This window comes from Phyllostomus discolor, chromosome 4, assembly GCF_004126475.2.
Source record: "Phyllostomus discolor isolate MPI-MPIP mPhyDis1 chromosome 4, mPhyDis1.pri.v3, whole genome shotgun sequence".
Lineage (NCBI taxonomy): Eukaryota > Metazoa > Chordata > Mammalia > Chiroptera > Phyllostomidae > Phyllostomus > Phyllostomus discolor.
This window is the reverse complement of record NC_040906.2, coordinates 209,786,446-209,814,372: the sequence shown is the minus strand read 5'-3', so window position 1 is coordinate 209,814,372 and position 27,927 is coordinate 209,786,446. Positions and strand designations below refer to the sequence as shown.

At 59.8% G+C, this 27,927-nt stretch overlaps 2 protein-coding genes across 6 annotated transcripts; one reads left to right on the top strand and one right to left on the bottom strand.

Annotated features, from left to right (window-relative positions):
* Positions 1 to 6,247: 6,247 nt before the first annotated feature.
* On the top strand, positions 6,248 to 13,721 carry PDCD2 (programmed cell death 2). 3 transcript variants are annotated; one of them, XM_028503980.2, is made up of 6 exons: positions 6,253 to 6,557; positions 6,983 to 7,225; positions 7,536 to 7,667; positions 10,974 to 11,077; positions 12,095 to 12,208; positions 13,081 to 13,260. In XM_028503980.2, the coding sequence occupies exons 1-6, from the start codon at positions 6,293 to 6,295 to the stop codon at positions 13,243 to 13,245; spliced, it is 1,023 nt and encodes a 340-aa protein (XP_028359781.1). In that variant the 5' UTR covers positions 6,253 to 6,292; the 3' UTR covers positions 13,246 to 13,260. The 3 variants fall into 3 exon arrangements, 2 of the variants coding, with proteins under 2 accessions (XP_035880892.1, XP_028359781.1); XR_004902959.1 differs by lacking the exon at positions 10,974 to 11,077 and having other exon boundaries at positions 6,251 to 6,557; positions 13,081 to 13,212; XM_036024999.1 differs by lacking the exons at positions 10,974 to 11,077; positions 12,095 to 12,208 and having other exon boundaries at positions 6,248 to 6,557; positions 13,081 to 13,721.
* Positions 13,722 to 16,396: 2,675 nt separating this feature from the next.
* LOC114490099 (TATA-box binding protein) lies at positions 16,397 to 27,921 on the bottom strand. Of its 3 annotated transcripts, none has more exons than XM_028504017.2 (8): positions 27,614 to 27,921; positions 25,435 to 25,625; positions 22,976 to 23,376; positions 20,953 to 21,040; positions 20,361 to 20,452; positions 18,857 to 19,024; positions 17,682 to 17,776; positions 16,397 to 17,007 (listed from the first exon to the last, which is right to left on the bottom strand). In XM_028504017.2, exons 2-8 carry the CDS (start codon positions 25,486 to 25,488, stop codon positions 16,928 to 16,930), a joined length of 978 nt encoding a protein of 325 aa, XP_028359818.1. In that variant the 5' UTR covers positions 25,489 to 25,625; positions 27,614 to 27,921; the 3' UTR covers positions 16,397 to 16,927. The 3 variants fall into 3 exon arrangements, with proteins under 3 accessions (XP_028359818.1, XP_028359821.1, XP_035880893.1); XM_028504020.2 differs by lacking the exon at positions 27,614 to 27,921 and adding an exon at positions 26,912 to 27,052; XM_036025000.1 differs by lacking the exon at positions 27,614 to 27,921 and adding an exon at positions 26,912 to 27,051 and having other exon boundaries at positions 25,435 to 25,604.
* Positions 27,922 to 27,927: the final 6 nt, after the last annotated feature.

Here is a 27,927-nt window from a genome sequence, read left to right as displayed (position 1 = left end):
CCCTGTCCCAGGGTTCTGCTCTTGCACCGTCTGGGCACCGGCTCCACAGAACGCGGGGACCACGTCCCAGGGGGGCAGGAAGACGCTGAGGTCGGGAACCCAGGAGGCGGCCACACCAGCAGACGGAGCACAGGACACAGGACGGCGGGGCGCACAGGGCACAGCGGTCGGAGCGCTGGCAGCAGGAGCGGAGGGGCCGGCCTGCAGCTCTCCGCAGACCCTCGGTGCCGGCCGCCTTGTTCGGTGTGGGGAGTTGGAGCGGGAAAAGCCTACTCTGAGCGTCGCAGGTTGATTTCTTAGGTGCCAGTGGGTGGTCCTGGTCTGTGGGCGGATTACAGAAGGAAGGGACGCTCAATGTAAAACTTCACGATATGCCAAACAATGAGGCAAGGGCGGCTGCCCACAGGAGTGTAGCCGACGCACTGCTTGCAGACCGTCGCTGCGGAAAACCCTCACAAACCCGTCCGAGTCAAGGCGGGGTGGATACGCACTGCCATTCTAGAAACCTCCTCAGACTCGGAGGTGTCTTGGGAGCAGCCACCAGGAGGAGGCGTTCCTGCCCCTGTCGGTAACCGGGCTTGCAGCACGGACCCAGAGAGGTGCGGACCGCCGCCCCAGAGCTCCCACTGCGGCATTACGGGCACAAGGCACTGCAAAGGGCCGGTGGGAGCGGCCCGGTCACAGCCGGCTTCGTCCCCCGGGCTGCGCTCTGAGCCCGCCGGTGCCCCGATCGCACGTCCTTCCCGTGCCGGGGAGCTGGCTTCACGCGAACCTGCATCCGCCTCACTCCACATTCCGCCAGACGGCTGAGGGCTCGGCGAGCCGGACACAGCCCGGCGTTCGGGGCTTAGCCCGCGCCCTCGCTGTTAAGTGCCGGTGCTCCCGCGCGCTCAGGACACAGCGCGAACGGCTTGTCCCCTTTCCCTCCTCCAGGCGGTGAGTGCGCGCTGCAGCGTCCAGGACGAGTGGCCCCGGCGCGGCGCGGAAAGGCTGACGCGGTTCTGGGAGAAGAAGGTCCAGCTGCACGTGCGCACGCGCAGCAGCTGCGGCGCGAGGAGGATGCGGGGACCCGCAGGAGCGCCCTGAACAGGTGGGCATGTGGGCCGCAACGCGGGGCCACCACAGCCAACCCCGCGGCTCAGCCGCCGGTGCTTAGGCACTCAGCCCCCCCACCCCTAACGAAAGCGCGTCGCGCCCAGACCTCGTGTCGCAGGTGGAGACACCCTCCACTGGACAGACAGCCCACATGACCCTAGCATCTGGTCCCAGCATTGAGTAAGTGGAGACAGGAACACTCCAGGGTGCCATCCTCCCCTCCATCCCCCCATCCCCCACTCCGCCGCCCACCCCTCCCTCGGGCAGGCGGGCAGGGCAGGGTAGGGGTGGGCGGGCCTCCGGCCAGCCCCCACCCCCCCAGGCTGAGGAACCCCCGGGCTGGAGATTCTCCCGCCAGAGCGGCTCCAGGGCCCCCGGGGGGCAGTAGGGTCGCTGCGGCCGCGCCCACCGCTCTCCCGGTCACAACCTTCTCTTGGGCGGTGGCTCCATGGGCCCAACGTGCTGTGTGGTTTTGTCTTTTTAGCTTTAATCTAGTGGGGTGTGACACGTACAAGCGCCTGGACACAGGAGCACACCTGGGCAACGGCCACAGGGGGCCGTCTCGGGACCACTGCAGGATCGATCAGGTGAACAGAGAGGCACAGCTCGGGCTGGTGGCTCAGGGCGTCAGGTGTCACCGCGCCGGAGCTGGGGGTCGCGGGTTCGATCCCCGTCCTCGCGCAGGCCGGTGGTGCGGCCGCCCTGTGCAGGCGCACGGTCCCTGGTTGGAGCTGGTAGGAGAGGCTCCTGACCCGGACTTGTCTCCCTCACTTCTCCTCTCTCTGAAAGCCAATAAATACAATTCTTTTTTTTAGCTGGTATGTAAATTAACCCATTCATTATTGGCTAGCAGTGTTTCAAACTGTGGCGCTTCTACTGGTCCTGCAGTTCCTTCGGTCTCCCGACGGCGCACTTGACCCTGACACAGCAGCGGGGCGGGAGGTCCCGGCGCCAGCGGCAACCGTCTTCATGCAGGAGCCACCGGCCAGACCCCTGCCGCCGGCCTGTTTGCCTTGGTTTTGCCGCCGAAGGAGCACGAGTGCTTGGCCTGCTGCCTGATCTCAGTTTTCATCACCATTTTCCTGAGGGAGGAGCCATGACGGGTGCCGTATTTACCGAGGATTCCGACTTTTTTGGTGTTTAGCCATTTGGCTGCAAAGGCGGTCGGACCCCAAGAGCCAAATAAATAAAATTCTTGAGGAGGAGCGCAAACACGGGAGGAACAGGCGGAGGGAGCTGTTGGGCAGCACCCGGAGACCGCAGCTGGGGGGCGGGGGGCCGGTGACGCTCTGCTCGCTGCCCCGCAGCCCTGTGGGACCAAGGGGTGCGGCGGGGACCCCGAAGGGAACGTGCGCGCAGGGGGGGGCTGTCGGGCTGGACGTGCACAGGTGCATCGTCCCGAGGACGCAGCCGTCCCCGTCCGGGAACACCCAGATCCGGACCTCTTCGTGGGGGTCGGAACAGGAGCAATGCCGGGCGTCTTCCCCCTCCTCCAAGGAGTCCTCCTCCTGGTGGGACCGAAGCCCCCTCGCCCGCCAGCTGTCCCCTGGCGGCCGCGCAGCCCCATGTCCCCAGACGCGGAAGACGGAGAGGGTGGTGAGCACGCCAGGCTCACGGACCCGGGGCTGCTGCTGGTCGTTGCTGCCCTCTGCTCGCCCCTGCCGGTTGTGGACCAAAGGGAAGGTCTCGAGCCGAGGTCCTGGAGGGCGTCTGGTTCTGGATGGCGATGGCGAGGGACGAGGGGAAGTGAGGGGAGCCCTCACCCCTGTGCCTGAGGCCCCAGATGCAGGACCTGGGGGTGTGGCCTCTTCCATGGGCCTGGCGCTGCTGCTGGGGTCTTGCCCAGAGCCGAAGGCACAACTCTGGGCTCAGCACACAGGGACACTGAACCCCAGGCCGCACGCAAGGTAGTGAGCTCCCCGTCACCAGAGCAGGGAGGAGCCTCGAACAGTCAAGTCCCACATTTGCAAGGGAGACAAGGCAGAGACTGAGACACAGACGCGGGCGCTCGGGATGCCCAGCCCTCTGCGCCATGTCCCCGGACGCACGTCTAGAGCAGCCTGCCTACAGAGAGTCTAGGCAGAGGCACTGCCCTGTTCGGCCGGGGGCCTGCCACCCCCTAGCTATGTGACCTTCCGAGGCCCTGGAAGCAGTTCTCCACCAAGGACAGGGGGGACGTTGGTGGGCAAACACACGGACTCCCCAGCTCTGCGGAGGCGTCTCTCGGCCGGCACCGTGCAGGGTTCCCCAGCTCGGTGGGATTCGGCGGATGCCGTCCACTCGGCTCTCCGCTGGACGCCAGGCTCTCCCCAGATGCATCCCAAACCCACCACCTGCTCTTGAATCCCTGCCTCGGGAGAGACAGCAAGTTACGTAACTTCTCGGGTCTTAGCCCCTCTGGAAGGGGGAATTCAGAGTTCACAGGACATGCTCACGAGGAACGATACCTGAGTATCTTTGTTTGATGAAAAACAGGGAGACAAAGGACCCGTATTCGTTCACACAAAACTCCATCCGCTCAGCAAACACCAGCACCAGGGCAAACGCTCTCTGCAGCACAAACCAGCGCCCCCCCCCCCGAGGTCCGGGCCCGCGTTCAGGCTCAGCACGCCCCTGTCGGAGTCTGCCACGGCCGCTCGGCTGGGTCACAGGAGGCGAGCAGGTCCCTCCGGTCTCTCCAGGGCTGCTTGCAACGTTGTGCGTGGGGCACAGACTGTCCCCAAGGTAACTGGGCACGTTTATTCCAGGGACCCCATGCTTAACAGGAGCCTCCCATCTTACAGAGCTGATGGCACTTGTCACCACGTGACAGCCACCATTTCTCACGTCACACCCCCCAGTGGACTACCCCGAGGTCCTGCCTTGTGCCAACCTCCTGCAACTCTGTTGACTGATGGGCAGCTCTGGGCAAATGCCCACCCTTCCGGAAACTCCACTTCCCGTCAGTTTCCCAGGCCTCACCAGGCATTCCTGTTGACTTGCTAACTTTGAGGCTCAGCATCCAATCTGGCAGCTGGTCCCAGGACTGGGCAGGGCACGGGCAGCTGAGTGACTAGGTGGACAAAATATGCCTTGGGCAAACATGACAGGGACCGCTTGCTGCACAGCTGTGGACCCATGAAGCGGCCCCTGGCTCATTCACAAACCAAGGTGCCCAGGAACTGCCCCATCGCTGTAGGGGCCTGCTGTGGGCAGGACAGCCCAGTGCTCTCCATGCCCAGGGGGCGTGCTGAGCCTGGGTCAGTGTTGGGAGCAGAGGGCCCAGCCTCTGGAATACCAGGACTCTCCGCATCTTTTGGAAACCTGCCAGCCTGGACGCCCTCCAGGGCGAGGCACTTTGCAGACATGGTTAGGGCCCTGTCCCCACCTGCAGACCTCAGCAACGAGAGGTCAAACACCTAGGAAGCACTCACACAGGTGGGCCCTGTGGAGAGTATGGCACCACTCGAGACCTGGCTTAAGCATCGCTGGGGGTGGGCTGGAGGAATAGTGAGACACCAAAGGGTGCCAGGGAGGCCACAGGAGAGCAGGGGACTGGGTCTCTGGGGGCACAGGTCACAGACCTGTCTCCATCCACAATGGCAACCACAGCAGGTGCCGGTCACGCGGGCCTCACCACACTCCTCCTGGCCGTGACACTGCTTCCAGTGTCCACATGGGTGGCAAGTGACAGATGGGCCACTTTACTGACCAGGTTGTCCCTGAGGGGGTCTGCGGCCTGCTCCAGGGAGAGAGGGGGCTTTCTGCTTTCTCCTCCCCCTGTCACTGGCTCCAGACGGGCCACTCTGGGGAGCCTCTTGGGAGGAATGAGTTCTGAGGGCTGTGAGGTGGCTGTGTGTCCAGGACAAAGGGAAACAGGGATGGTGGCAGGGTGTCAGGGCAGCCAGAAAAGAGGATCCAGAAGAGCCCATAGCCCCCTCCCCACTGCTGACCTCAATCCCTACTGTCCCTGTGAGGAGGACACCACTGGCAAGCAGGCCAAAGGCCTTGTAGTCAGCCCCTGGTGAGGGCTGCTGGGCAGAGGGATGGAACCCACAGACTCCTGGCAGCCCAAGGGCCACAGTGGGCCGAGGCTGCCCTGTGCTGGAGAATGCCCCTAGGACCCCCAGTCCTAGGAGCCCCTGCAGGGGCCCTGCTCCCGGGTTTCTGGCTCCAGCTGGAGGGCAGTAGATGGCTCCTAGGACTGGGGGTTGGGGCAGAGGGGATATCAGGGTCCCTTTCCTTCAGCCATTTAACAGACTATGCAACCTAACCCTAAAGCCCAGCCCTGTGGAGAGCAGGGCCAATAAAATGCCGTTGGTCTGGTCAATATAGCACAAAGTATATAAAACAAAGTGGAGTCACTCATGTCAAGAGGACTGCCAGTCAGTGGTGACACTTTGGTTCAAGAGGGAAACTACCTAAGTCACGCCAGACACACCTGAAAGGAGACACACCACACCTACGATACCTGCACACACGGTCAGAGTAGCGGTGACTGCAGACTGCAGAGCGGGGCCACCCATAGACAGGCTCCGGGAGAAATTCCACACTTGCCATCGGGGTGCCAAGATGTTCACTGAAAAGACCCAAAAAGGCGGAGTCCACCACCGCCAAGGGTATAACTGAGGCTCGGCTCGTTATCCGCCACTGATCGCTGTGTGCGCGTGTTCTTAGATGGTTACAGTGTGAGTAAGACATCAACGTGTGCGGACTGTCTGCTTGAAGGGGACCTGCATTCCGTAACAGCTGAGTGAAGGGCACAGTTACACCGTGTGACTCTCCTCCAGTCCTCGGTGCCGGGCTGCTCGGCAGGAGGCGCACCCAGCACTTGCCCGGCTGACTTACAGAAAAGACTGTATCACAGATTACGCGCGACACGCCCCTAGTCCTAAACACTAACCTTTACCCTTTAACCCTAGGCCCTGGTCCTTAAAACCCTCGGTAACCCTCCCCTAGCGTCCGCAAGCTTTCGCTCCGTCCCAGCTCGTCCCGCGCCGCAGGACCGGAGGAGTGTGCGCAGGAGCACCCGAGCTCACAGAACCCGGCTCCGGGCGCCCCACGACCTAAACGCCCACCGCGGGCCGCGCCCCGCCCAGTCACGTGCCCGCGGTGAGCCCGGCCCCCGTCGGGCTGTCCAATCGCTTCTGGCGCTCACGCGCCGGGGCCGACTTCCGCTTCCCGGCCGGCGGGGCGGCCACGGGGCGGCGCGCGCGCCATGGCGGTGGAGCTGGGTTTCGTGGAGGCGGCGCCGGCGTGGCGGCTGCGCAGCGAGCAGTTCCCCAGCAAGGTGGGCGGGCGGCCGGCGTGGCTGGGCGAGGCCGGGCTGCCCGGGCCCGCGGAGCTGGCGTGCGCGCGCTGCGGCCGCCCGCTGGCCTTCCTGCTGCAGCTGTACGCGCCCCTGCCCGGCCGCGCGGACGCCTTCCACCGCGGCCTGTTCCTCTTCTGCTGCCGCGCGCCGCCCTGCTGCGCGGGCCTGCGCGGTGAGCGCGGGGCGGGGCGGGGCGGGGGCGCGGTGAGCGCGGGGCGGGGCGGGGCGGGGGCCGGGGCGGGGGCGGCTTCCGGGCGTCCGCGTCCCCGAGGGTTCCCGCCCCGGCTCTTTTGAAACCGGCGCTCTGGCTGCGTGATCGTGTCCGTTCTCAGGAAGCTGGGTTCCAGGAGCTTTTCCGCGATCTCACGGTCTGCTCTTCTCCTTATGAACGTAACTCAAGCAAGCTTCAGAGACTTGAAGACGTTCTTGTTCTTTCCCCCTTTTTTTTGTTTGTTTTCTCTCCTTTCGGAGAATAAGCTCCCGGAAAGCAAAACTGCCTTCTGTTTGTAAGAGACGAGTGTCTTGTCTGTCCTGAGTGAAATGTTCATGTATTTGAGTTGACACATTGTTTATTTAAAACATTGTGTTCTTTCTCAGTTTTTAGAAATCAGCTACCCCGGGAAAATGACTTTTACTCACATGAGCCACCTGCTGAGGAACCCCCGCCAGAGACGGGAGAGCCCGTACGCCTCCAGCTCCTGTCCGGGCCGCGGCTCTGCAGGGTGTGCGGCTGCTTGGGCCCTAAGACCTGCTCCGGATGCCACCGCGCGCACTACTGCAGCAGGGACCACCAGACCCTGGACTGGAGAGCCGGGCACAGGCAGGCCTGTGGACAGGCAGGTGAGCCCCCATGCGCTTGTCTGAATTTCAGCTCAGTTTCGTGCCCTCTCTCCACCCAGATCTCTTACCTCGTGGAGAAAAGTTAAAATGAGCAAAGCTCTAACACTTTCCCCAAGTTTGGTAGCAACACCCGTGTGAGAGAAGAGCCGGGAGGTCTTGGACACTTAGTTTCAACCTGTAACCTGAACCTCTGGTGCATCACTTACTAGGGGAAACCATTGCTATGTGAAGTGAACTTTAGAAGGAGGAGAGTCAGCCATCCTCAAAAGGGAGTTCTCTCTAATAGTGCCAGTGACTTTTTGGGTTTCAGAGAATTCGGACAATACAGTTCCAGACCACAACTTCCTTTTTCCTGAATTTGAAATCGTCATAGAAACAGAAGATGAGATTACACCTGAAGTTTTGGAGAGGGAAGATGAGTCAGAGGTTACAGGGAGCATGGGTAAGTTTGAAAGCTTGACGTTCGAGGCGATTAAACGTGATGCTGGAAACAAAGGGTTCAGTGTAGCGAGAAGAGGCACTGAGAGGAAAGGTCAGCTCACTTCAGAGGCTGCAATATAGAACTCTCAGATACCGCCTCACTTGACAGCGTCCTCCCTGTGCCTCCCGCTGTGGCGCATGTCAGGTGCGTTCTGGCTCCATGAAGACGCGCGTGAGTGTCCTGCGGGCCACTGGGCAGGACTGCGCGAGATGCTGGGAAATCAGTGAGGTCATCTGGGTCCCAGATCCGCTCCTCAGGTTGAAATGCCAGTGGCAGGGTGCTTCCAAAGTGAGTTTCTTTTTCTTTTCTTAAATTTTTAAAAAGTACTTCATTATGTTTTGGGGCGGAGGAGGGAGAAAGAGAGGGAGAGGAACATTGATGTGCCTCTCGCACACACCCAACCAGGGACCTGGCCCGCAACCCAGCCATGAGCCCTCATGGGAATCGAACTGGCGACCTTTCAGTTCACAGGCTGATGCTCCGTCCACGGAGCCACACCAGCCAGGGCCGAAGTGGGTTTCTCTTCCATCTGGTCAGTTTTAGCCACACGACTGCGTCAGCTCTCTAGAGCTGCTCGTACTCCAGTGCCTCTGCTGGTCGCACCCCCAAGAGACTGATTGGCAGCCAGCATTTACTTCTGTGCTGCGCACCGAGGCTTTCGTGCAGGGTCCCGTGAAAACCACAGTAAATCAGCAGCTGCACCCCACCGTGTGTGGCCACGTGACTGACCCCAGTTGTTCAGTTTCACAGCTGGAGTTTGAGCTCACGTCTCGTTGACCATAGAACTCGCACTCTTAACTGTTACCAGGTTAGATTTCAGAGTGGAGTGTCGACTGCAGGACTGTTGTTCATACTAGAGACATCGGAAGTATGCTTCAGTAATTGTCACAAAGACTAACTCCCGCTGGGGACAGCAGTGGTACAGGGACCTGGGCCCCAGGAGCTGAGAGCGCTGAGGAGGGAACTGGCAGGTCCCCAGTAAGAAGGATGGGTGACAGGTGGACCAGCTGGGGCGAGAATGTGAGGCCCGAGGAGATTGGAAGAAAGAGTCCAGATGGCTCAAGGGCAGCAGGGATCAGAAGGACTCACCGTTGCTGAGTATCCTGTCGTGGGCTGGGCCCAGGCATCCTGAGCCCAGGACTGGGGTCTGTGGTTTCTTTATTTTTTTTTAAGATTTTATTTATTTATTTTTAGAGAGGGAAGGGAGAGAGAAAGAGAGAGAGAGAGGGAGAGAAACATCAATGTGCGGCTGCTAGGGGCCGTGGCCTGCAACCCAGGCATGTGCCCTGACTGGGAATTGAAACTGCGATGCCTGGTTCGCAGCCCGTGCTCAATCCACTGAGCTACGCCAGCCAGGGCTATTTTGTTGTTTGTAAATTGTATTTTGTTATTTATGCTCTTATAGTTGTCCCAGTTTTTCCCCTTAATCATCCCCCTGCCCCTTAGGCAGTCCCCACACCATTGTCCATAGGTTTTGTGTGTAAGTTCATTATTTTTTCAAGTAAGTTTTCAATTTCTTTCTCTCTTCTTCCCGGTACACCTATGATGTGAGTGTTGGAAAACTTGAAGTTGTCCCACAGGCTGCTTACACTATCCTCTGTTTTTTGTTGTTGTTGTTTTCTTTTTCCTTGTTCTGATTGGTTGTTTTTTGATGCCTTATGTTCCAAATCATTGATTCTTGGTTTCATCCGCTCTACCGTTACTTCCCTGTAAATTATTATTTCAGTTAGTGCATCCTTCATTTCTGACTGGATCTGTTTTATGCTCGTGAGGTCCTCACTGAGTTCCTTGAGCATCCTGATCACCAGTGTTTTGAACTCTGTGTCTGATAGATTGCTCATCTCCATTTTGTTCAGCTCTTTTTCTGGAATTGTGATCTGTTCTTTCATTTGGGCTGTGTTTCTTTGTCTGCTTGTTTTGGCAGCCTCTCTGTGTTTGTTTCTATGTATTGGGTAGAGCTGCTTTGACTTTGTGTCTTGGTAGTCTGGCCTGATGCAGTGGGTGTCCTGTAGGGTCCAGTGGTACAGCCTCCCCTTCACCCAAGCTGGGTCCTTGAGGTGTGGGCTGAGCACACCCTCCTGTTGTACTTGAGCCTTAATTTCTGTTGGCAAGTCCAGGGTCAGCCACCGCCTGTGTTCTGTCCAGGGCAGAACAGCAAAAGCTACAAAGTGGTCTGTAGGTGGCTGCCGCGTGTGCTGGGCTTGCAGGCACCCCAGTGAGGCCACGATGTGAACCGAGGCCGCTGCTCCTGTGCTGGGCCTGGGGCACCTGAAGGAGAGGAGCAGGGCTCACTGAAGCCAGATGCCGCTTGTTTGAGAGAATTTAGGAAAATCTGAGGCAGGGGCCAAGACGAGCCATTCACGTGGAAAAGCCACTGGAAGCAGCTTGGGTGGAGCACACAGTGTGGGCCAGGCTGATGGAGTGTCATCTCTGGCCCCTGCCTGCGGGCCTGTGGCTCTGCAGGGGAGGCTCAGCAAGGGAACGGCAGCCTCCGACAGCACCTCTGTCTGGGAAAACGCTGCCCCTCCCCCTAGGGCACTTTGGTTCCATCTTGTGTGTCCCTGATTCCTCTCCGTCTGCTTCCCCAGCGCTGGAGCTCAGAGCGCGGGAGTCCGGGTAAGTCTGTGTGTGGGTTCTTCAAGGGGAGCTGCTTGGCACTCCAGAAGTTTCTGTCCTCCACAGCCTCAGTCCCCGCTGGTTTTTGCAACCAGAAGTTAGGGAGACTTCTCTTCCTGGCCCTGGAACCCTGGGCTGGGGGGCCTGGTGTGGGGCCAGGGCTCCTGGCTCCTGAGATATCCCTCCTGATTTTTCCCCCACACATGGGCGTGGGACCAGCCCCTTCTGCGTCTGCACCTCTCCTGCCAGTCACGACGTGGTGTCTTCTCTAATTCTGTGGCTGTGGGCCTTCCGTCAGCTCAGTTCCGACGGTTCTGAACGGTGGTTTTCTGTAGTTCGGCTGCAGCTGTGATGCGGTTGTGCGAGGAGGCAAGCTGTGTTTACCTGCGCCACCGTCTCGACTGGACTTGGGTCTGCTCTTTAAATCTGAAGCTTTACTGAAGCAGCAGCGCTCACGGGAGCCTGCACGGTGACTTGCGGTCCGCAGAGGCCTGGAGACTCAGCTGGTCTCGCAGCACCGGCAGAAGTCCAGTCTGTCTGGTTCCGCACTTGGTTGGTGGTTTAACACTGCCCGCCCTCAGCCTGTTTGTTGGGGCCGTCAGGGCATGGGTGGTGCCTGTCGGCATAACAGTCGTGCTGGTGGTTTTTCAGCTGAAGCACCGGAGGAAGAACTGGATTCCATGGCAAAACACGAATCCACGGAAGATAAGATTTTCCAGAAGTTTAAAACTAAAGTCGCCCTGGAACCGGAACAGGTAAAGTGGAGCACATTGCTTGCCCTTGGGTTCTCATGAGGGGTCATCTCTAGTGCCACCCCCAGAAGCGGCCCTGTCACAGCAGCCACTGGCTGTAGGGCAGGTGTCTGCTGGGCTGCTCCTGTCCCGGGTGCTGGACCAGTGGCCGTCAGGCTGTGTGCCACGCAGGGTTTGTTTTCTGAGGACACTGTCGGGTGGGGGTGTCGGGTGCGACACGTGGTTTAGGCACAGAAAACAGAAGGGAAAGATGCTCCTCCCAGTTTCCTAACAGGGTCCTTTGGCTTGTGAAACCAGCACAACACTGAGACACTGGTTTTATGGAAAGAGCCCTGGATCCCGGTGGTGCATTGTGACCTGCTGCTGGGGTCACGGTGACAGTGAGAGGAACCGTGGTGGCTGTGGGCTCTGGGAGATGCTCAGCACGTTCCCCTTGCTCATCTCCGTTGTTCCCCCCTCCCGCCCTCCCGGGAATTGCAGTCACGGCAGGAAACTCAGCTGGGTCCAGTTTACACACGGGGGTCCGGGAAGAGTGGCTCCAAGTCGGGGGCGCTGACGAGGTGGTCCGGAGCACTGTGAGCTCGTAGCAGAACTCGGGCCCCACTCAGCCGCTGTGTGAGGTCTCATTATGATGTTGACCTAACCCCACCTTCCGTGTGATGTTGGTCCCTTTGACAGTGTTGGTCTGAGTTCCGTGTGTCTGTGTGACCACAGGCGGCTGCGTTTGAATTCAGAACCCGTTAATAGGCACACGGGTCTATCGTAACTCCGCTCACAAAATAGTCGTGGGTTGAGGTTCGAACCCTGTCATCAGCTAAGAAATGTACCGTCTCTGCCCTGCATTACATAAGCCGCAGTGCCAGCTCTGGTGGCGTGGAGAAGGTGTTCACTTTGACGAGGGGCTGGGTGCAGCAGGGGAGAGCACCCCGCCTTTCAGGGGAGTGTCCATCAAGTGTGGGAGCAGATGGGGCGTCCCAGGTGAGCTGTGGGAGGTTGGAACGTGACCCTGACTGATTTTAGGTTCTCAGATACGGCAGGGGGATCGCCCCCGTCTGGATCTCTGGTGAAAGCATCCCCCGAGAAGAGGATATTCCAGATTGCCCCTGTGGTGCCAAGAGAATATTTGAGTTCCAGGTATGACCTTAAACAGGGGCTGTTTTACTCCGTTTACACCGCTTCACGGTTCTAACATGGCAGACCTTGTCCAGAGTCACCTGTGCGTGGGGTCGGTCTGCGGTTGTGAGGTTGTCTTACTGAGAAATTCCGTGGTTTCCTGCCCCACTCAGGGCTTAAAGTCTTTTACTGCTTTATCTGGTGATTATTTCCATCCCTGAATGATGCAGTGTTCCCGATACTTGTCACTGTGCCCGTTGTCAGACACACCGGCTGCCTCCGCAGCAGCAGCAGCAGCAGCAGCAGCGAGCTTCCCGTGGGCTGCCCCTCCCAGCCCTCCGGCCCGCCCACCTGCAGTGCAGGCCCAGAGCCATCGTTAGTGCATCTGCTGGGGGCTCGGTGGTTTCAGAGAGTGCACCTCCTTCCCTCCGCCAGGGTCTGCTTCTGCGCTGGGAGAGAAGTGCTTCGCACCTCTATTTAGTCTTGTTTGGGGATTCATTGAGAAAACACATGGATGTAAGCATCAGTGTTTTGTCTAAAGAAATGGTTAGCACCACAGTCGCTTTGGGGTTGGGTGCACACCTGGACCCGTGGGCTCACTGGCCTCCCAGGGTGCACAAGGGACACGTGTTCCCGGGGGCGGGAAAGGCGGACCCAGCACCGACCGGTTCTCGTCCCGAGCCTGCCGTGCGAGCAGAGGGTCCGCGCTCGTGCGCAGCTGCGCACCGTTGGCGGCTCCTTGCCCTGCCGGGGCCGCCGTGTGTCTGGGAAGCCACAGCCCAGGGCCCTGCGGGGGCCGGGGGTGGGGGCGGGGGCGGGGGGCGAGGCGGGGCCCTGCGGTGGCCGGGGGCGGGGGGGGCGAGGCGGCGCCCTGACCGTGTCGCCCCCTGCAGGTCATGCCGCAGCTGCTCAACCACCTCGAGGCCGACAGGCTGGGCAGGAGCGTGGACTGGGGCGTCCTGGCCGTCTTCACCTGCGCGGACAGCTGCGGCCTGGGCGCGGGCTACGCGGAGGAGTTTGTGTGGGCGCAGGACGTGTCGGCTGCGGGGTGCCCGTGACCTCGGGACCCTGCCGTCCACCCTCGGGACTGCCTCCCAAGGGAGTGTCGTGAGGGGGCAGTGGGAAGGTGTTTCAGGGACTGTCGACCGTGTGTGCGCGTCAGTGTGACGGGAAAACGTCCAGTGATGGGGACGACCCGAGGTTCCGACGGGTCAGCCCCGGGGCGGGGGGCTGTGCGGCTTTGCTGACGTGGCCCTGGGTGCACGGCCACAAGGTGCGGGTCTGCACGGGCACCTCCAACCAAGGCGCCGTCACAGATGGCGTTCCTGGTAGGGCTGTGTGGTTAAGAAAATGCCTGTACGTGTGTGTGCACGGAAGTAAATCTGGAAAGGTGCACACTAGGTGTGAAGGTTACCAGGACGGTGCACTGTGTGAAGTGAACTGTTGACTTGTATGTATTTTTCCTCAATAAAAATGGATTATATGCCCACTTCAGTCAAAACATCACTCAGAACATTTCCCCCTGGAATTTATAGGGTCAAAGAGAAGAATCCTTGGGTAGAACTCCAAAAGGCATACCTGATAGTCAGGCGGTTGTCACAGGCTCTGGTGTCCGTCCGTGCAAGCCCAGAACGTGAGGAGAAACTTGAGCCCCACTGGGCTGGTGAGCACAGTGGGTGGGCTGCCCAGCATTCTCAGGTGGTGGCAGAGTTGGCAGATGGGGGAACCGACTTGTGACCAGACGGCCTGACTTTGGAGAGAAGCCCTGCCTCGAGGCCAACCGTGCGCCCTGCTCACGCAGGAGACCAGCAGGCAGGGCACGGGCTGGCCTCGCCCGTCCCCCACCACCGTGCTGGGGAAGGAGCCGGAGTGCGGAGGCAGGCATCGCCATTGAAGAGCCCCTGGGCCGGCCCCAGGCTGGTCCCATCGAGCTCGGGAGGCCAGCTCTCAGGTGCGTGTGCTCACACAGGTCTCCCGAGTCCGTGCTGTCAGCCACTCGGAGGCGCCTGGGAGTGACTTCGCGTCAGCACAGTCTCTCAGTTAAGAATCCAACCGGTGTGGTGTGGTGTTCGGTCCCTTTCTCCGAGTGTTTGTTAACACGTTTCACATGTGCATTGGCCTGGGACGGCATGACAATCAGGAAATACAACCGGGTCTTTGGTGAGGTTTGACAGGTGCTGATCCACAGGGCCATCTGTCTGCAAGGTGGGCCATGTCCCGGCCCCATGGCCACCCCCTGGCGCTCCCCTGCCCCCGCCCAGGACAGGGTGGGCTTTCAAAACCGGGCGCCGTCCCCCCCAACACTGCCCCTCCCGCCTGCACATCCATCCAGCCCAGCCTCTCGGGGTCAGGACCCTTGGTTGGTTGCAAATGACACAACTCCAGTCACTTAAGCAGCAAGGGACGGACAGACACGAGGAGCTGGCTCGGACTCTGCAGGCTCCAGGGACCCGGGCGACTCCGGAGCGTGCTCCCTGTGCACCCTGCACCCCTCCTTTCTCTGGTCAGACTCACCTACTGCCCCGGCCTCCTCCACACAGCTGCCCAGCCAGCTGAACGGAAGACAAGATGCCTCCCTCGGCTTCCGCAGGAAATCGCCCCAGAAAGGAGTCTCCTTGTCCTCAGTCGGACCAATTATGGGGCCTGGGAGAAGGAACATTCCCTGCTGTCCACCTTCCTCCCTTCCCCTCGATAAAGCCTGAGGCGAAACCTCGGTATCTGACTCCCAGCCTTTAGGACCGACCTTCCCTGTCACCTGCAGGAGAAGCAGCGAAGACATCCTGTCGCTCAGGAGGTCGGCGTGCCCCCTACTTTCACTGCAGCAGGGAGAGGCGCACCGGCCCCTGCAGGGCCTTTTCAATGGAGCTTCCCGGGGCGGCGCTGGTTAACCCAATCACACAGGTTTCAGGTGTGCGACTCCAGAGCACACCCTCTGCATACTCACTGTGTGTTCACCGCCCTAAGCCGAGTCTCCTTCCATCACCATTCACCCCCCTTTGCTCCCTCTCCCCTACCTCCCCCACCCCCTCCCCAGTCACCCCCCACTGTCCCCTGTCTAGGCGGGTTTTCCCCCTTAATTCCCTTGCCTCTTCGCCCAAGCCCGGGCCTTCCCCTCTGACTCCTGTGGGTCTGGGCTCCCGTCCCTGTAGGCTGGAGGGCCCCTCCCTCCAACAGCCTGGGAGTGACTCCCTAAGCATCTCCTGTAATAATCTGAGGCTTAAAAAAACAGCAACTACATAAAAAATATGTAACGTGAGATACTGCCTCACGCAACTTGGTCACCTCCAGACACGCTGAGATGTTTAGAAACACTGTAACTCCGTCTCCCCCAGTTCCTGCTCCTGAGACCTTCGCTCGGCTCTGCCCAGCGGGCCGGCCAGGCACGGGCTGTGCCCCAGCGGCCCTGGCTCTGGTCTCAGCGCCTTCTGACGGTTCAGAAAGCACAGCAAGGACAGTACATTGTAACGCTTTTGATCATCACGGTGGTGGTAGCGTTCTGTGCCTCTATGAGTGCTGTGTGTATTATGGGACATTTTAACTTATTGACTGTTTTTTTAAATAACTCTCGTGTAAAAGATAACATATAATACAGAATTGGTTAAATAGAACCCCAGTAGTCCTAGATTTGAATTGGGTGGTATGAATTCATGAGGTTTTTTATCTTGAAAACTTTTGAAGTGTATCACTTTATGAAAGCATTCCAATGAATGTAAGAAAAAGTGAAACAATTAGACTTTCATCATTTGCAACCCCTAACAAATCAGCAATGGGTCAAAAGGAAGAGAGTCGAACAAACATCTGATTCCTAACGAAAGGACACGCCACCGAGTTGTGACAAAGGGACGGGGATGTCTGCGGGGGCGGACGGGCTGTTCCGGGCCGAGTCTGCAGATGGGGGGGCACACTCAGAGACCCCACCAGCCAAACGGCCTGAACAGAGACGGGGGGAAACTTCAGCAGTAAAACATAAACACCTATCAAATTTTTAAACATGGAGGACTGCCCTCTACCAGGATGGTGGCTGTTTGGGGGGAGGGGAGGGGCTGGCCCGGAGCAGGAGGGACCTGGGGACAGGAGGGGCTCAGCCCGTCGGGGAACACGATCAACACACGTTTGAAGCGCGACCTCACGTTTTCAGACGGCTCTTCCACTTCCATGGCGACGCACAATGAAATGCTGGTCGAAACAAAACACAGGCACACACGGAAGTGATTTCAGGCATTATATCTAAAATACAACTTTTTCAACAGTGTGATCACAGGAATCTTACAAGGCATCATCTGCAACGTCAACCCCACACTTTCACAAACAGCGTCTCCTGCACAGAGCGCTGCGAGGGGGCGGCGTGTGCAGCCGCGCACGCCCCTCGGCCCGGCCCGCAACACTGCAGCGGCGGAATGTGTCTGGCACAAAAATAAACCCTAGGCGTTACACATTAGAAAAACAACACTTTTAAAAAACATTTTTACTTTCTGGTAGAAATATAAAAACTGTGGTTTACGGGGAAGAAAGCAAACAAAATGAAAAGCCCAGTCAACTGCAGAGGTGGCTTCCACATCGGTGTCTCCCCCAAACCCACTCGTCGGCAGCAGGAAGTGTTTAAAACTCCAGACCCGGGCGCCACCGTGACAGCGCCGCCCGGCGCGGTGCAGGCCGCCACCCACCGCCACCACCTAAAGGTACCAACACGGGTTTGTTGTCAAAACCAAGCGGGCGGGAGGGTGGGAGGGCCGACAGCTGTTACGTGGTCTTCCTGAAGCCCTTGAGGATTGGGTAGATGTTCTCAAAGGCTTCGTAAATTTCCGCTCTGACCTTAGCACCTGCGAAGGCAAGCGGGCAGCCCTGAGAGTCTGCAGCGGCACCTCCTGACCTGGCAGGAGGTACGATCACAAGATCACGACGACGTCACAACAAAACCACCAGCACAATTCTCTCGTCACCGTCCTGCTTTTGTTTTAAAGCAGTATTTTCATAAGAGGGCTTTTCAAATTACAATGCAACGCCCCAGGTGACTCAGCTCCCTCTCTGCAGCTGTGGCTGGGCTGGCCCCTGCGCTGGGTGTCGGCCCCCAGGTGCAGTGACAGAGGCTGAATCCTCCTCTCCAGTTGCCACCTTCCACCAAGTGCCTCCGAATCTCCCTTCGTTGTCTTGAAATGACGGGGGGGGGGGGGCGTGAACATGAAGGCTTTAGGGGCAACCTCCCGCTGCAAGCTGCATCTCATGCAGGTCCACGTCAGGCTCACCGTTCTCCCCACCCCCACAGGCCAAGCCCGGGGCGGAAGGCCCAGCAGGTATGGGGTGTGGTTTCCCTCAGGGCGGGAGTTGGGGGCGGGACGTTGTTGCCAGGCCAGCATCCTGGGATGGGAGGACAAGAAAAGGCCTCTCGACCGGCCGTAGCCAACCGACCCAAGTCCGCACCACTACTGCTCGGCGTTGAGAGTGTGCCATGCTGAGATTTTCAAACCTCCAGATGGGACCTCCTGTTACAACTTACCTGTTAGTACAACTTTTCCAGAAACAAAAATAAGGAGAACAATTCTGGGTTTGATCATTCTGTAGATTAAACCAGGAAATAACTCGGGCTCATAACTAGAAGGAAAATGGCAAAAACAAGGCGTAAGTTAAAAGCTGCCCACGCTCTCCGAGAGAAGACCTGCAGGAGCAAGAGCAGACCAACAGCCCACGGCAGAGGCCAAGCCCAGCCCCCGCGCAGCACCCGGGGGTGGGGACAGAAGGCCCGTGCGGCCAGCACCGGGGGACTCGGCACCTCTGCTCTCCGTGGGCCTGGGCCCGGCGGAACGCGAGCGCCGCACGCACGAAGGCTCTGCGGTCTCTCCGGCTCGACCTGGTCCCGTCTGGACCAGTTCGGGGGTAACACTTCTTTCTCGGATCTGGCAGTAACAGCATGCCTTTTCATCATTCCCACCTCGTCCCCTTGAACTGAAATACTCTCTGGCTGTCATGCTGGTCAGGTGACTTAACCCAAGCGACAGGAAACTCGCCGGGTGGAGAATGGACCTGCCCTCACCCAGCTGACCGAGCGTCTGGCTCCGGTGTCCCATTCTGACCCTCGCAACGTCACGCCGTCGCTCGGAGGTTGGAGACAGTTAGGGTGTGTGTGTGTGTGTAACCCAGCGGGAAGTTCAGGAAGGGTTCTGAGGAAGACATGCTCAGTTGGATACGAAGGGCCCGGGCACCCGAAGCCACGGCGAACCTGAGGGGTGCCAGGCGCCTCACCCTGCAAGTCCGCAGAGGGGCCGCCTGCCGCCGGGGCGGTTGCAGCGGGAAGCAGCGGGGGAGGAGCGGAAAGGGCACTCACGGTGCTGGCGGAGCTGGTAATGCTGAGCACACCGCAGACCGAAACAGCGGGGAGCAGTCAGTGCCCAAGGGGGTGGGTGTAATTCTCGCATTTGAAACTCGTTCGCCGGGCAGTGTGACGATGGAGTACAGAAAGGGAATGAACCCCACCCATAAAGGGGGTGTTCAGGCCACCATGTGCGGCGGGAAGGGGGCCAGCAGGAACCAGACGCCCCCACGGCCGCCCGAGAAACTGCCGCGGACGCAGAGGAGCGGCAGAGCTGGCTCCTGCGAGCTGGTGGCTCTCGCAGACGCAGGACCACGCAGGTCCCCACCGAGCTGCCAGGTGCAGCCCCCCCACTTGGGACTCACCTGCTGAACTGCTGGTGGGTCAGCACCAGGCCTTCCAGCCGGATGGGGAACTTCACGTCGCAGCTGCCCACCATGTTCTGGATCTTGAAGTCCAGGAACTTGGCCGGGAAGCCCAGCTTCTGCACGACGCGGGCGTACTTCCTCGCCGCCAGGCGGGACTGCTCTTCGCTGGGGGAGGGGAGAGGGGCTGTGCACACGCGGGGCCGCTCCGGGAGCTCCTTCGACGAGCAGCTCCTTCCAGAGGGCGGCGGGTCCCCCCCCCCAGGAAGAGTCAAGACCAGGAGACAGGGACGACTTCACTGCGAGGGCACCCTGCGTCCTCGTGGGGAAACCAGGCCACAGGCGCCGTCACCGTTAGCACGGCTGTCACTGCGGCTCGGCCCACAGACCCCTCCGGAGACCTGTGCCCGGGGACGCCCACCCCGGTCCTGCCCGGCCCGGTGCCCCTCTGGGCCCTGCGTGCAGGACACGACTGGGACGGGGGGTGGGACGCAGCGAGAGCACCCGGGCCGCCACAAACAACAGGCTCTCAGGCGCAGGTCGGGGATGCAACACCACACACGCGGTGCTGTTTCCCGGGGAGTGAGCTCATTTTTGGTTTCTCGTGTGGCTAACTGCTCGCGCGAACAGGTGCACACCGTCCCGTCTCGGCAAGCGCTCTGCGCGGCGGCGGGAGAGTCAGCACGCATCGCCTCCTGGGGAGGGAGCGGCGCGGAGCCGCCCCAGCGGCCCCAGGCGCCTGGCGCTGCGCCCGAGGACCGCGCACACAGCAGGCCCCCGAGGAAGAGGGGCGAGGGGCCAGGTGGACCCCGCCCTGCCCCTGAAAACACTCTGAGACTGGAGCCAGAAGGTCCACACCAACGGCCTTGACTTGGTCACAAGACAGCGCTGAAGTTCAGAACTAGCAAAGGCACCCACAGCCTGCTCGAGGGTGAACACCTCCAAGTGTATTTTAATCATCTCTTATCTTAAACGTTTAATTTGCTTCGCCTGTGACTAACCTCCTTCCCTGGTGCCTCCTGCCAGGTCTGGGGCGTGAGACCGGGTAGCCTAGTCAAGCCCCTGAAGGCTGTGTGACCTTGACAGACAGCAGCAGCTGACCCAGAGGCGCACGACTCGGACCCTCGGGGCGCACGCCAATCAGCAGGAGGGCGGCAGCGCCCGTGGCCACACGCCCCGCTGCCAGAGCCAAGGAGGCCGTGGCACGGTCCTCGTTCCCAACCACATTTTCTCCCCTCGGAGGAGTCCGTGTTACGTACACAATTTTTTACGTGAGGGGAACCTTCTTAGTTGTTCCGATGTAGTGTGCTATCATCAAACACACATAAAACGCAACTGACCTGCATGGACACAAGCAATGGTAACGTTGATCCAAAACTCCTTCCCGCTTGTAACAAAACGGAATCAGTGCTGACTACAGCGGCTGGAACCAGCCACACTGTACCACAGCGCCGGCCCCCCGAGAACGCCCACACGCAGACGGAGCGCGGCCGCCCGCACCCACCTCTTGGCGCCTGTGCACACCATCTTCCCGGAGCTGAAGATCAGCGCCGTCGTCCGGGGCTCCCGGATCCTCATGATCACAGCAGCGAAGCGCTGCAACGGCCGGAGAGGGCGGAGGTCAGAGAGCCCCACGGCAACCGCGAAGGGCACCTGGGCCCAGCCACCCCTCCCGCGACCCCTGCCCACGCCGGCCCCACCCTTGCGGGCGGCGCGCAGGGAGCAGACCTGCGACCACTGCGCTGGACCGCGGCCTGTGCGCCCCCCCACACCCCTGCGAGATCGGCAGCGCCTGCAGCTTCCCCTCAACTCGCCGCACCCCCCTCAACCCCAGGGCCTCTGCCCCTCCCTTCCGTGTGCTGCTCCTCGTGACCGGCTCCTGCAGCTGTCACCCTCCTGCTGGGGACACCTCCCCTCCCGAGGGGACAGGCACGTCGACTCTGAGCACGGCCGCGTGCACTGCCGCGACCGCCGCCTCCCACCCACCGGCTGTCGGGGAGGGCAGGGACGTCCTGCCGCGGCACAGCCTGTTCCACCCGGAGCCCCTGGGGGCAGTTCCCGCCGTCCGGTCCGAAACACGGCCCAGCTGGTCTCACCTTGGGATTGTACTCGGCATTTCGGGCACGGAGCGCGATGGTCTTCAGGTCAAGTTTACAGCCAAGATTCACTGTGGACACAATGTTTCTGCAAAAAAAATGGAAAGGGAAACATGCTTTGTTCACTTCTACAGGATGTGATGCTAAAGGAGTGTCTAGAAACACATTTCTTCCACAAGGACTAATTTAACTTCTTTAAATTCTTTTAATTTTCAGATAACTTCCTAATTAAAATTCTAGCAAGTTGTTGACATGTATGAAGTGTTTCACAGGCACCACACACCATGGTGAGCATTTTGTTGTACACGTTACTACTTCACACTCACCGTGCACTGCGGAGCCGTAACTATTTCACGTGAGGATGCCGAGGCTTCGACAGGGTGACCGACTCGGCGGGCACCAGCCCCTCAGGCCAGGGCCCGGCCGCCTGCCCAGGGCCCCAGGCTCCCACCAAAGTGCCGCGGCTCTGCCCTGCGCTCTGCCCTACCACCACTCCCAACCCCGAAACCGCTCTTTACAAAGAAAAATGCAGGATGGCCTTCTCCGTCCTCTCAGAATGAATATCTTTTGGAAGAACAAGAACTTGGTATCTTGGCCCGGGCTGGTGTGGCTTGATGGATTGAGCACTGGCCTGCAAACCATAAGATTGCCAGTTCAATTCCCAGTCATGGCACAAGCCTGAGTTGTGGGCCAGGTCCCCAGTGCAGGGTCACATGAGGCAACTGCACACTGATGTTTCTCTCCCTTTCTCCCCCATTTTCCTTCTCTTTAAAAGTAAATACGTAAATCTTAAAAACAAAAACAAAAAACCAACCTGGTATCTTAGCAAAGGAAGAAAAACCCTGTTTTCTTCTGATTAACCCTCGGATATTATCAATGAATGCTCCCTTTAGTGTTCTTATATATTTTATGAATCACTCACAAAACAATATGCAGTGAAACACTTTACTGCAGATTTTAATAAAACAAATCTAAAAGCAAACCCAGGTTCTTCTGCATTTCCTGGCTCTGACAGCAGAGACTCGCGTGGGCAAAGCAGCGCCTGAGGCCCTCTCTGGCCTGCGGGCCCCAAGGCCAGCCTGCAGGCCTCCCTGGGCACCCACGGGCTCCCGCTCCCCGCCGCTCCTGGTCCTTTCTGTCAGGACGCAGCACTTCTGCGGACTTGGTGTTGGCTCACAACTGGAAGGCCACCCTGGGTAGCAAGTGTCTCCTTCTCCAGGTCACCTGTGTCCTTCCAGTCAGCCCCCACGCACCTGCCTGCAGCGTCGGTCCGCTGGAAGGACACCTGGTCGCCTCTGGGGCACCTCTCACACATGCGGCCGTGCAGCTGTCACACACCCTCCTCTCCCTCTTTGAAAGGCCGCCTCCGGCAGGAGCAAAACATAAAACGCAGCTTCTCCCCCCGTCCCGGGCGCACAGCTCGGTGGTGGTCACGGGCTCCCAGGGCTGTGCAGCCGTCACCAGCACCTACCCCGGCGACTCTGCGCCCCCCACACACTCCGTCCCACCCCCCTGGCTCCGTCACACACAGGCCCCACCTCGCTGAGGCAGGAAAGTCCACTTAGGGCGGCAAGGACAGCCATCCTCAGCTTGTGAGAAACACACAGCTCATCAGGGATGTGTGGGAGCCCTCCCAACGCCCGATGAAGAAAACCGAGGACACCACGAACCGGGCTGCTCCTCGAGTAAGGCGTGGTCTCCCCGAGGAACGCCCCCGGGGAAGGAGACCGCGTCTGGCTCGGCGCAGCGTGCCGGCTCCAGGGCGGCGCTGGCGTAACCACAACGGATGCAGCTGGGGTGTCACTGGACCAAGCGTGTAAACACGGGCTACCGATTTCTAAACTCGTCGAGAGCGCTTCCTACCGAAGCGGCTTTGCGTCCCTTGTCCCACAGGACAGTGAGCCGGGGTCCAGGACACCGCCAGCGCCACACCCTTGAGCCTGCAATCGGTCTGAAAACAGGGCTGGCTGCGTGGCTCCCAGGGACCCCCAGGGCAGCGAGAGGACGCAACTCGAGTACTCACTGCAGCTGTGGCACGATCCCGGAGCTCTCCGAGGCCGGCGTGGCAGGCGTGATGGGGGTCATGGGGGTCATGGGCGAAGGGTACAGGGGTGTGGTGCCCGGCAAGGGTGCCGTGGTAAGAGTCTGTGAGTGGTAGAGCTGTGGCGTCTGTCCTGAGGGCCCCTGAGTCGCCTGCTGGGTCGCCGACTGCTGAACCGCAGCTGTCACTGTGGTCACTGTCGCTGGCTGAGGGGGCGGCTGTGGCGGCGGCTGTTGCTGCTGCTGCTGCTGCTGCTGCTGCTGTTGCCGCTGCTGCTCCTCCAGGATGGACAGACTGTTGGTGTTCTGAATGGGCTGGGGAGTCAGCCCTGTGCCGTACGGCATCATCGGACTGAAGATGGGGATCCCGGGAGTCATGGCGCCCTGTGAAGAGTCCAGGGAACGGAGGGTTAGGCAGGCTGGCACCGAGTGCATGTGGGACCTGCCTGCTGAGAGAACAGGCGAGGAGTGGGAAGACGGACATCTTCTGGAATAAAGGGGCCATAGGGCATAAGGAGGGAGGAACTTGCTGTTCCTACACACATCACTTTCTTCGTTACCAGTGCACAGTGGGCAGGAGCTCAGGGCTTGGAACTGGGCTTGGGTGTGAAGCCCCACTACTCCACTGTTACTCGTGAGCCTGAGGAAGTTGCTTAACTTCAGGCCTATCTAGGGGATAATAATGCCCTAAGACCACCAGAGAGAATCGGGGGGCGCACCGGAGTGACCACACATCCTCGTTCACACTATGACCCTACATACCATCTGGGGAGCACCCCACCTCCAGCTGGGACAAATTTCATGGTTCCCCCGAGAGGTCTGGTCACAGCCCCTGGCACGGCCACAGGCGTGCAGGAAACACTGAAGCGTCGGTGCCCATTGTTTGAATACCACCAAAAAGGCTAACCACTGCTCCCCGAGGTTTCAGTCAACAAAATCCAATGCATGTATCAAAATAGTATCGATTTACTTGTCTGCATTGCTTCCAAACGTTGCAAAGAGAGGGGCATTTATTAACCCCCCCCCCCCCCCCCCCGCCGGCTCACCCCAGCCCTCTGGGAAAGGGAGAACACACGGGCCTCTCCCCACACGCAGCTCAGGAGCCCTGACCCGGAGGGCAGGCGGCTGTGTTGCCCATGACCACAGGTCTCAGCGGCACCTCAGCCAAGGTCGCCACCCCAGTCCTCTGGCGCCCAGCCCAGTCCTCCCCCAACACCGAGACCCACAGAGAAGGCGGGGGCTGCACAGCTCGTTACAGCTGTGGGCCTCCTACTCCTAACATCAAAGCCAAACAGGTGTAAGACGCGTATGTCTCGCTGTCTCAGTGGCAGAAAGAACAGGAGAGGAGGACACAGCACACACTGTGGCCCTGAGCGTGGGCACCATTCCACTGCATCCCCCTCTAACTGCTGCACACGTACTGGCTAGAAAAAATGCAGGTTACCTCAAGTGCCTTTCTTTATGCTGTACGTAACAACGAGTGACAGACGTACGTAAAAGCAAGGACTATGAGAAGCACCACCTATGACTGCAGGTGGGTGAAGACTTCCTGGCAGGACACAGAAGCACCAACCAGGAAGCAGCAGTGATGAAGAGACCAGGAAAGGTGGACTTCTGCTCTCCAGAAGGCCCCATCGAGATGACTGAGAACTAAGCCACAGACGGGTGGAACACCTGCAGGACTGCAGGACACGTCTCGGGGGAGGGGAGTGGGGGGGTGCAGAGCTGCTGCCCTGGACCCGCTCTTGCGCTCCCTGTGGTTTCTGTCCCCCACAGTCCCCCTCGGCCCAGACGTTATTACATGGAAAATTCAAGAAGTCAACAACCTAGGTTACGCTGTGTGCAGTTCTGAGGAGCGTGATGGAATCTTGCACCCTGCACCATCCCGGGGGTGGGGGGGACGGACAGGAATCCTCTGCCCAGCGCCTCCACGCCGGGAGGGCAGCACGATGAGAACTGTGCTGTGGCCTGAGAAGGACCACAGCCTCATAGCTTCCCCGACAGCCTCTGTCACAGTCACTCCGTTTCATTACTAGTTACTGTTGTTAATCTCTTCCTGTACCTGGCTTACAAGTTTGTGTGTGGGGGGGATATACGTACACTTACAATGGGTGTTTTTACTGCGAGTAAATTGCATCTCAGCAGAGATCATTTAAAACTTTAGAAAGCAGAGAAGTTATCTAGGACCTTACACATAAAAAAGGGAAAGATGAAACTGGAAAACAATTGGTGAGAGTCCCTTTCAAAATCAAAGAGCCTGTCATTCACCTGCACACAATCATGTTTGTCCGAAAGTTCTTACAGACCAACACCTATTTCAGCCTTTGGGTGCACCCCCGAACTCCCCACCATCAGACCCACTCAAGGCCCAGCGGGCCTTCTCAATACCACACCGGAGGCTTACAGCACACAGGCCCGTGTTCACCAGCAGGCGCTCCTTACCTGGGGGGAGGCCAGGCCCTGGGCGTAGGGCGGCAGGCTGCTGTTCTGATCCATGGCGCCGCCCACTTCCCGCAAGTCACGCTTTGCTAGGGAGCGGCTCAGCACCCAGTCTTCCCCCGGGGCATCCCCATGCGACTCCACGCGACTTCCTCAGCCCTCCGGGTCGTCCTCTGCCAGGAAGAGATGCGGCTCTGAAATTTGAAGTTTAAAGTGAGAATACAGACGGCTACACAGTCGGATAACCAGAGTCACGGCTCCCCCCCCCCCCCAACCCAGGAACAGAGCCGCGGCGGGCACGCTCCCCTTCGTCCGTGCTGCCGGAATCGCACTCCCTCCGCGTGTCCTGTGACGGCGCAAACTGCAACGGGAGCGGCTCGTTTGGGTGCACATTCCACTTAAACTCTCAGCACGTTGCAGTCAGCGCTGCGGACCCGGGGAAGCAGCTCCCAGAGAAGGCAAACCCCCGAGTGGGCCGCATGCCCGAGCGGAAACAGGGAGCACGACACACACTGCGCTCCGAGGCCGGCTCCGGGCCCGCAGCCAAGCGGACCCGTGTGACCCCGTCAACGTCTCGGGCGGTCCGCTCAACAAGCGTTTAAGCGGACCCCGTGCGCTTCCGCGTGATCGTGTGTGGAGCGGCTGTTCAACGAGACGCCGGGAGAGGAGCCGTCCAGACACCACGGTGTCGCTCACCCGACAGCTTCACCCCCTCAGAGCACGGAAACACCACGAGGCCGCGCTCCCGGCTTTCCTGAAACCACTGCCTCCATCTCAGCTACACGTCCGAGGTAGCCGTCACACGGAAGCACCGGGCGGCTCTGCGCAAAGACCGTGTGTCCGGCCCGGCTCCGCCGGCCGCGTCGCCGTGGGAACCGCCCGAGCCGCGCACGGGACGTGCCGGGCACATCACGCGGGCACCCGCAGTCACACAGGACGCGGAGCGCCGCTCCCCCCACCCCCCGCGCCGGACGGTCTCCCTCGGCCTTGCGGGGGTTAATCACAAGTTAAAAAAGTCGAAGCCCGCCGTGGCGCGGGCGATTCCCTAATGAGCCAGGGCGCCGACCCCCGCCTGGAGGACAAAGGGCTGCACAGGCGACAGATCCCGGCACCCGCCCCCGCAACACCGGCGACAGAGAAAAACGAGAGCGCCGCTCCAGGAAGGGCCAGAGGTGCGTGGAAAGTTACTTTCGGGACGTTGCTGCACTCAAACCACACAAGTGCTGCAAATGCAGGACCGCCGAGAAGGAGGCGGCGGTCGGACTGAGGTCCTGGCCTCCGGCGCGCGGCCGTCCGGCCCGGCCCCCGCGGCCCCTGGCCTGACCGGAGGGACTCTCTTCCAGCGCCACGGAGGCCGGGCGGGGCGGCCGGGACGGCGGGGAGCGTCTCCGCGCGGCCTGCCCGTCCCCGGCCTCCACCCATCCTTTCCCCCGACCTCGCCGCTCAGACTCAGGAGAAAAAAGGCAACAACGGCTGTTACCTGGAGACACAGCCGCTGGCGATTCCCACCAGCGAAAAACAACTCAAACGGCAGACAGTCCGGGCGCCCGCCACTGCGACCCTTCGCGACCCCTCTTGAACTCCTGGCGCGCGTTTATAGTGTCACTTCCGCCAGTGCGGCTCTCGGCTTCAAGGAGGGACCCGGGCTGCAGCGGCGACCACAGTACGCGCGGGCACCCGTCACTTCCTGTGTTGCTTCGGGTAATCGGCGTGCGGGAGCGCAGGGTGGGGCGGGGTCGTTCAGCAGTTCCGGGGCGGGGCCGCCTGGTGAGAGCGTTTTCTGATTGGTCGTTGCCGGGTAGGCCAGATTTTGATGTCTAAACCGACAATCTGTGACCTTTGGCCAGTTACCTACCTTTCCGCCTAAGTTTCTCCGTCCGTTTTAAAAATAACTTTTAAAAAAATTGTAAAAGGATATTCATATAAGGAAATTAATACACACATGTGCAGATTAACACATGGTTGGTTATACATCGCGAAGCAGGCCCTTCCTACTCACTCTGCCCCCCTAAGTTACGCCGTGTGTGCTCTGAGCTACGACCCATCCTCAGCGGGCGTCCGCTGATGCTCCTCACTGTGGCATATCCCTGAGTTTATGGACATTCGCTCACTTCCAGATTGGGGTTATTAGGAACAATGCTGTGCAAACATTCTTGGACATGCCTTCTGGTGGAGTACATACCTGGAAATTAACTGTTGCGGACTCAGGTGTGCAGCTCTTCCACGAAGCCAGGCGATGCCGGTCCCCTTTCCAAATACGGCTGCACCAGCTTACACCCCGATGGACGATTCGACTTTCCCTTGCTCCATAGTGTTGCCAGTTTTTTGTATGGTTAGACTTTAAGATTTTTATCCATGAAGAGTGAATTCGAGTGTTTTCTTAAGGAAGAAACCCGTGACATCCCCGTCAGCTTTTGGAGTAGGGGGCCCAGACCTCTGCGGCGCGGACCTCCGGGAGCCAGGCCTGGGTGCGCGCCGGAGCGACGGAAAGGGGCG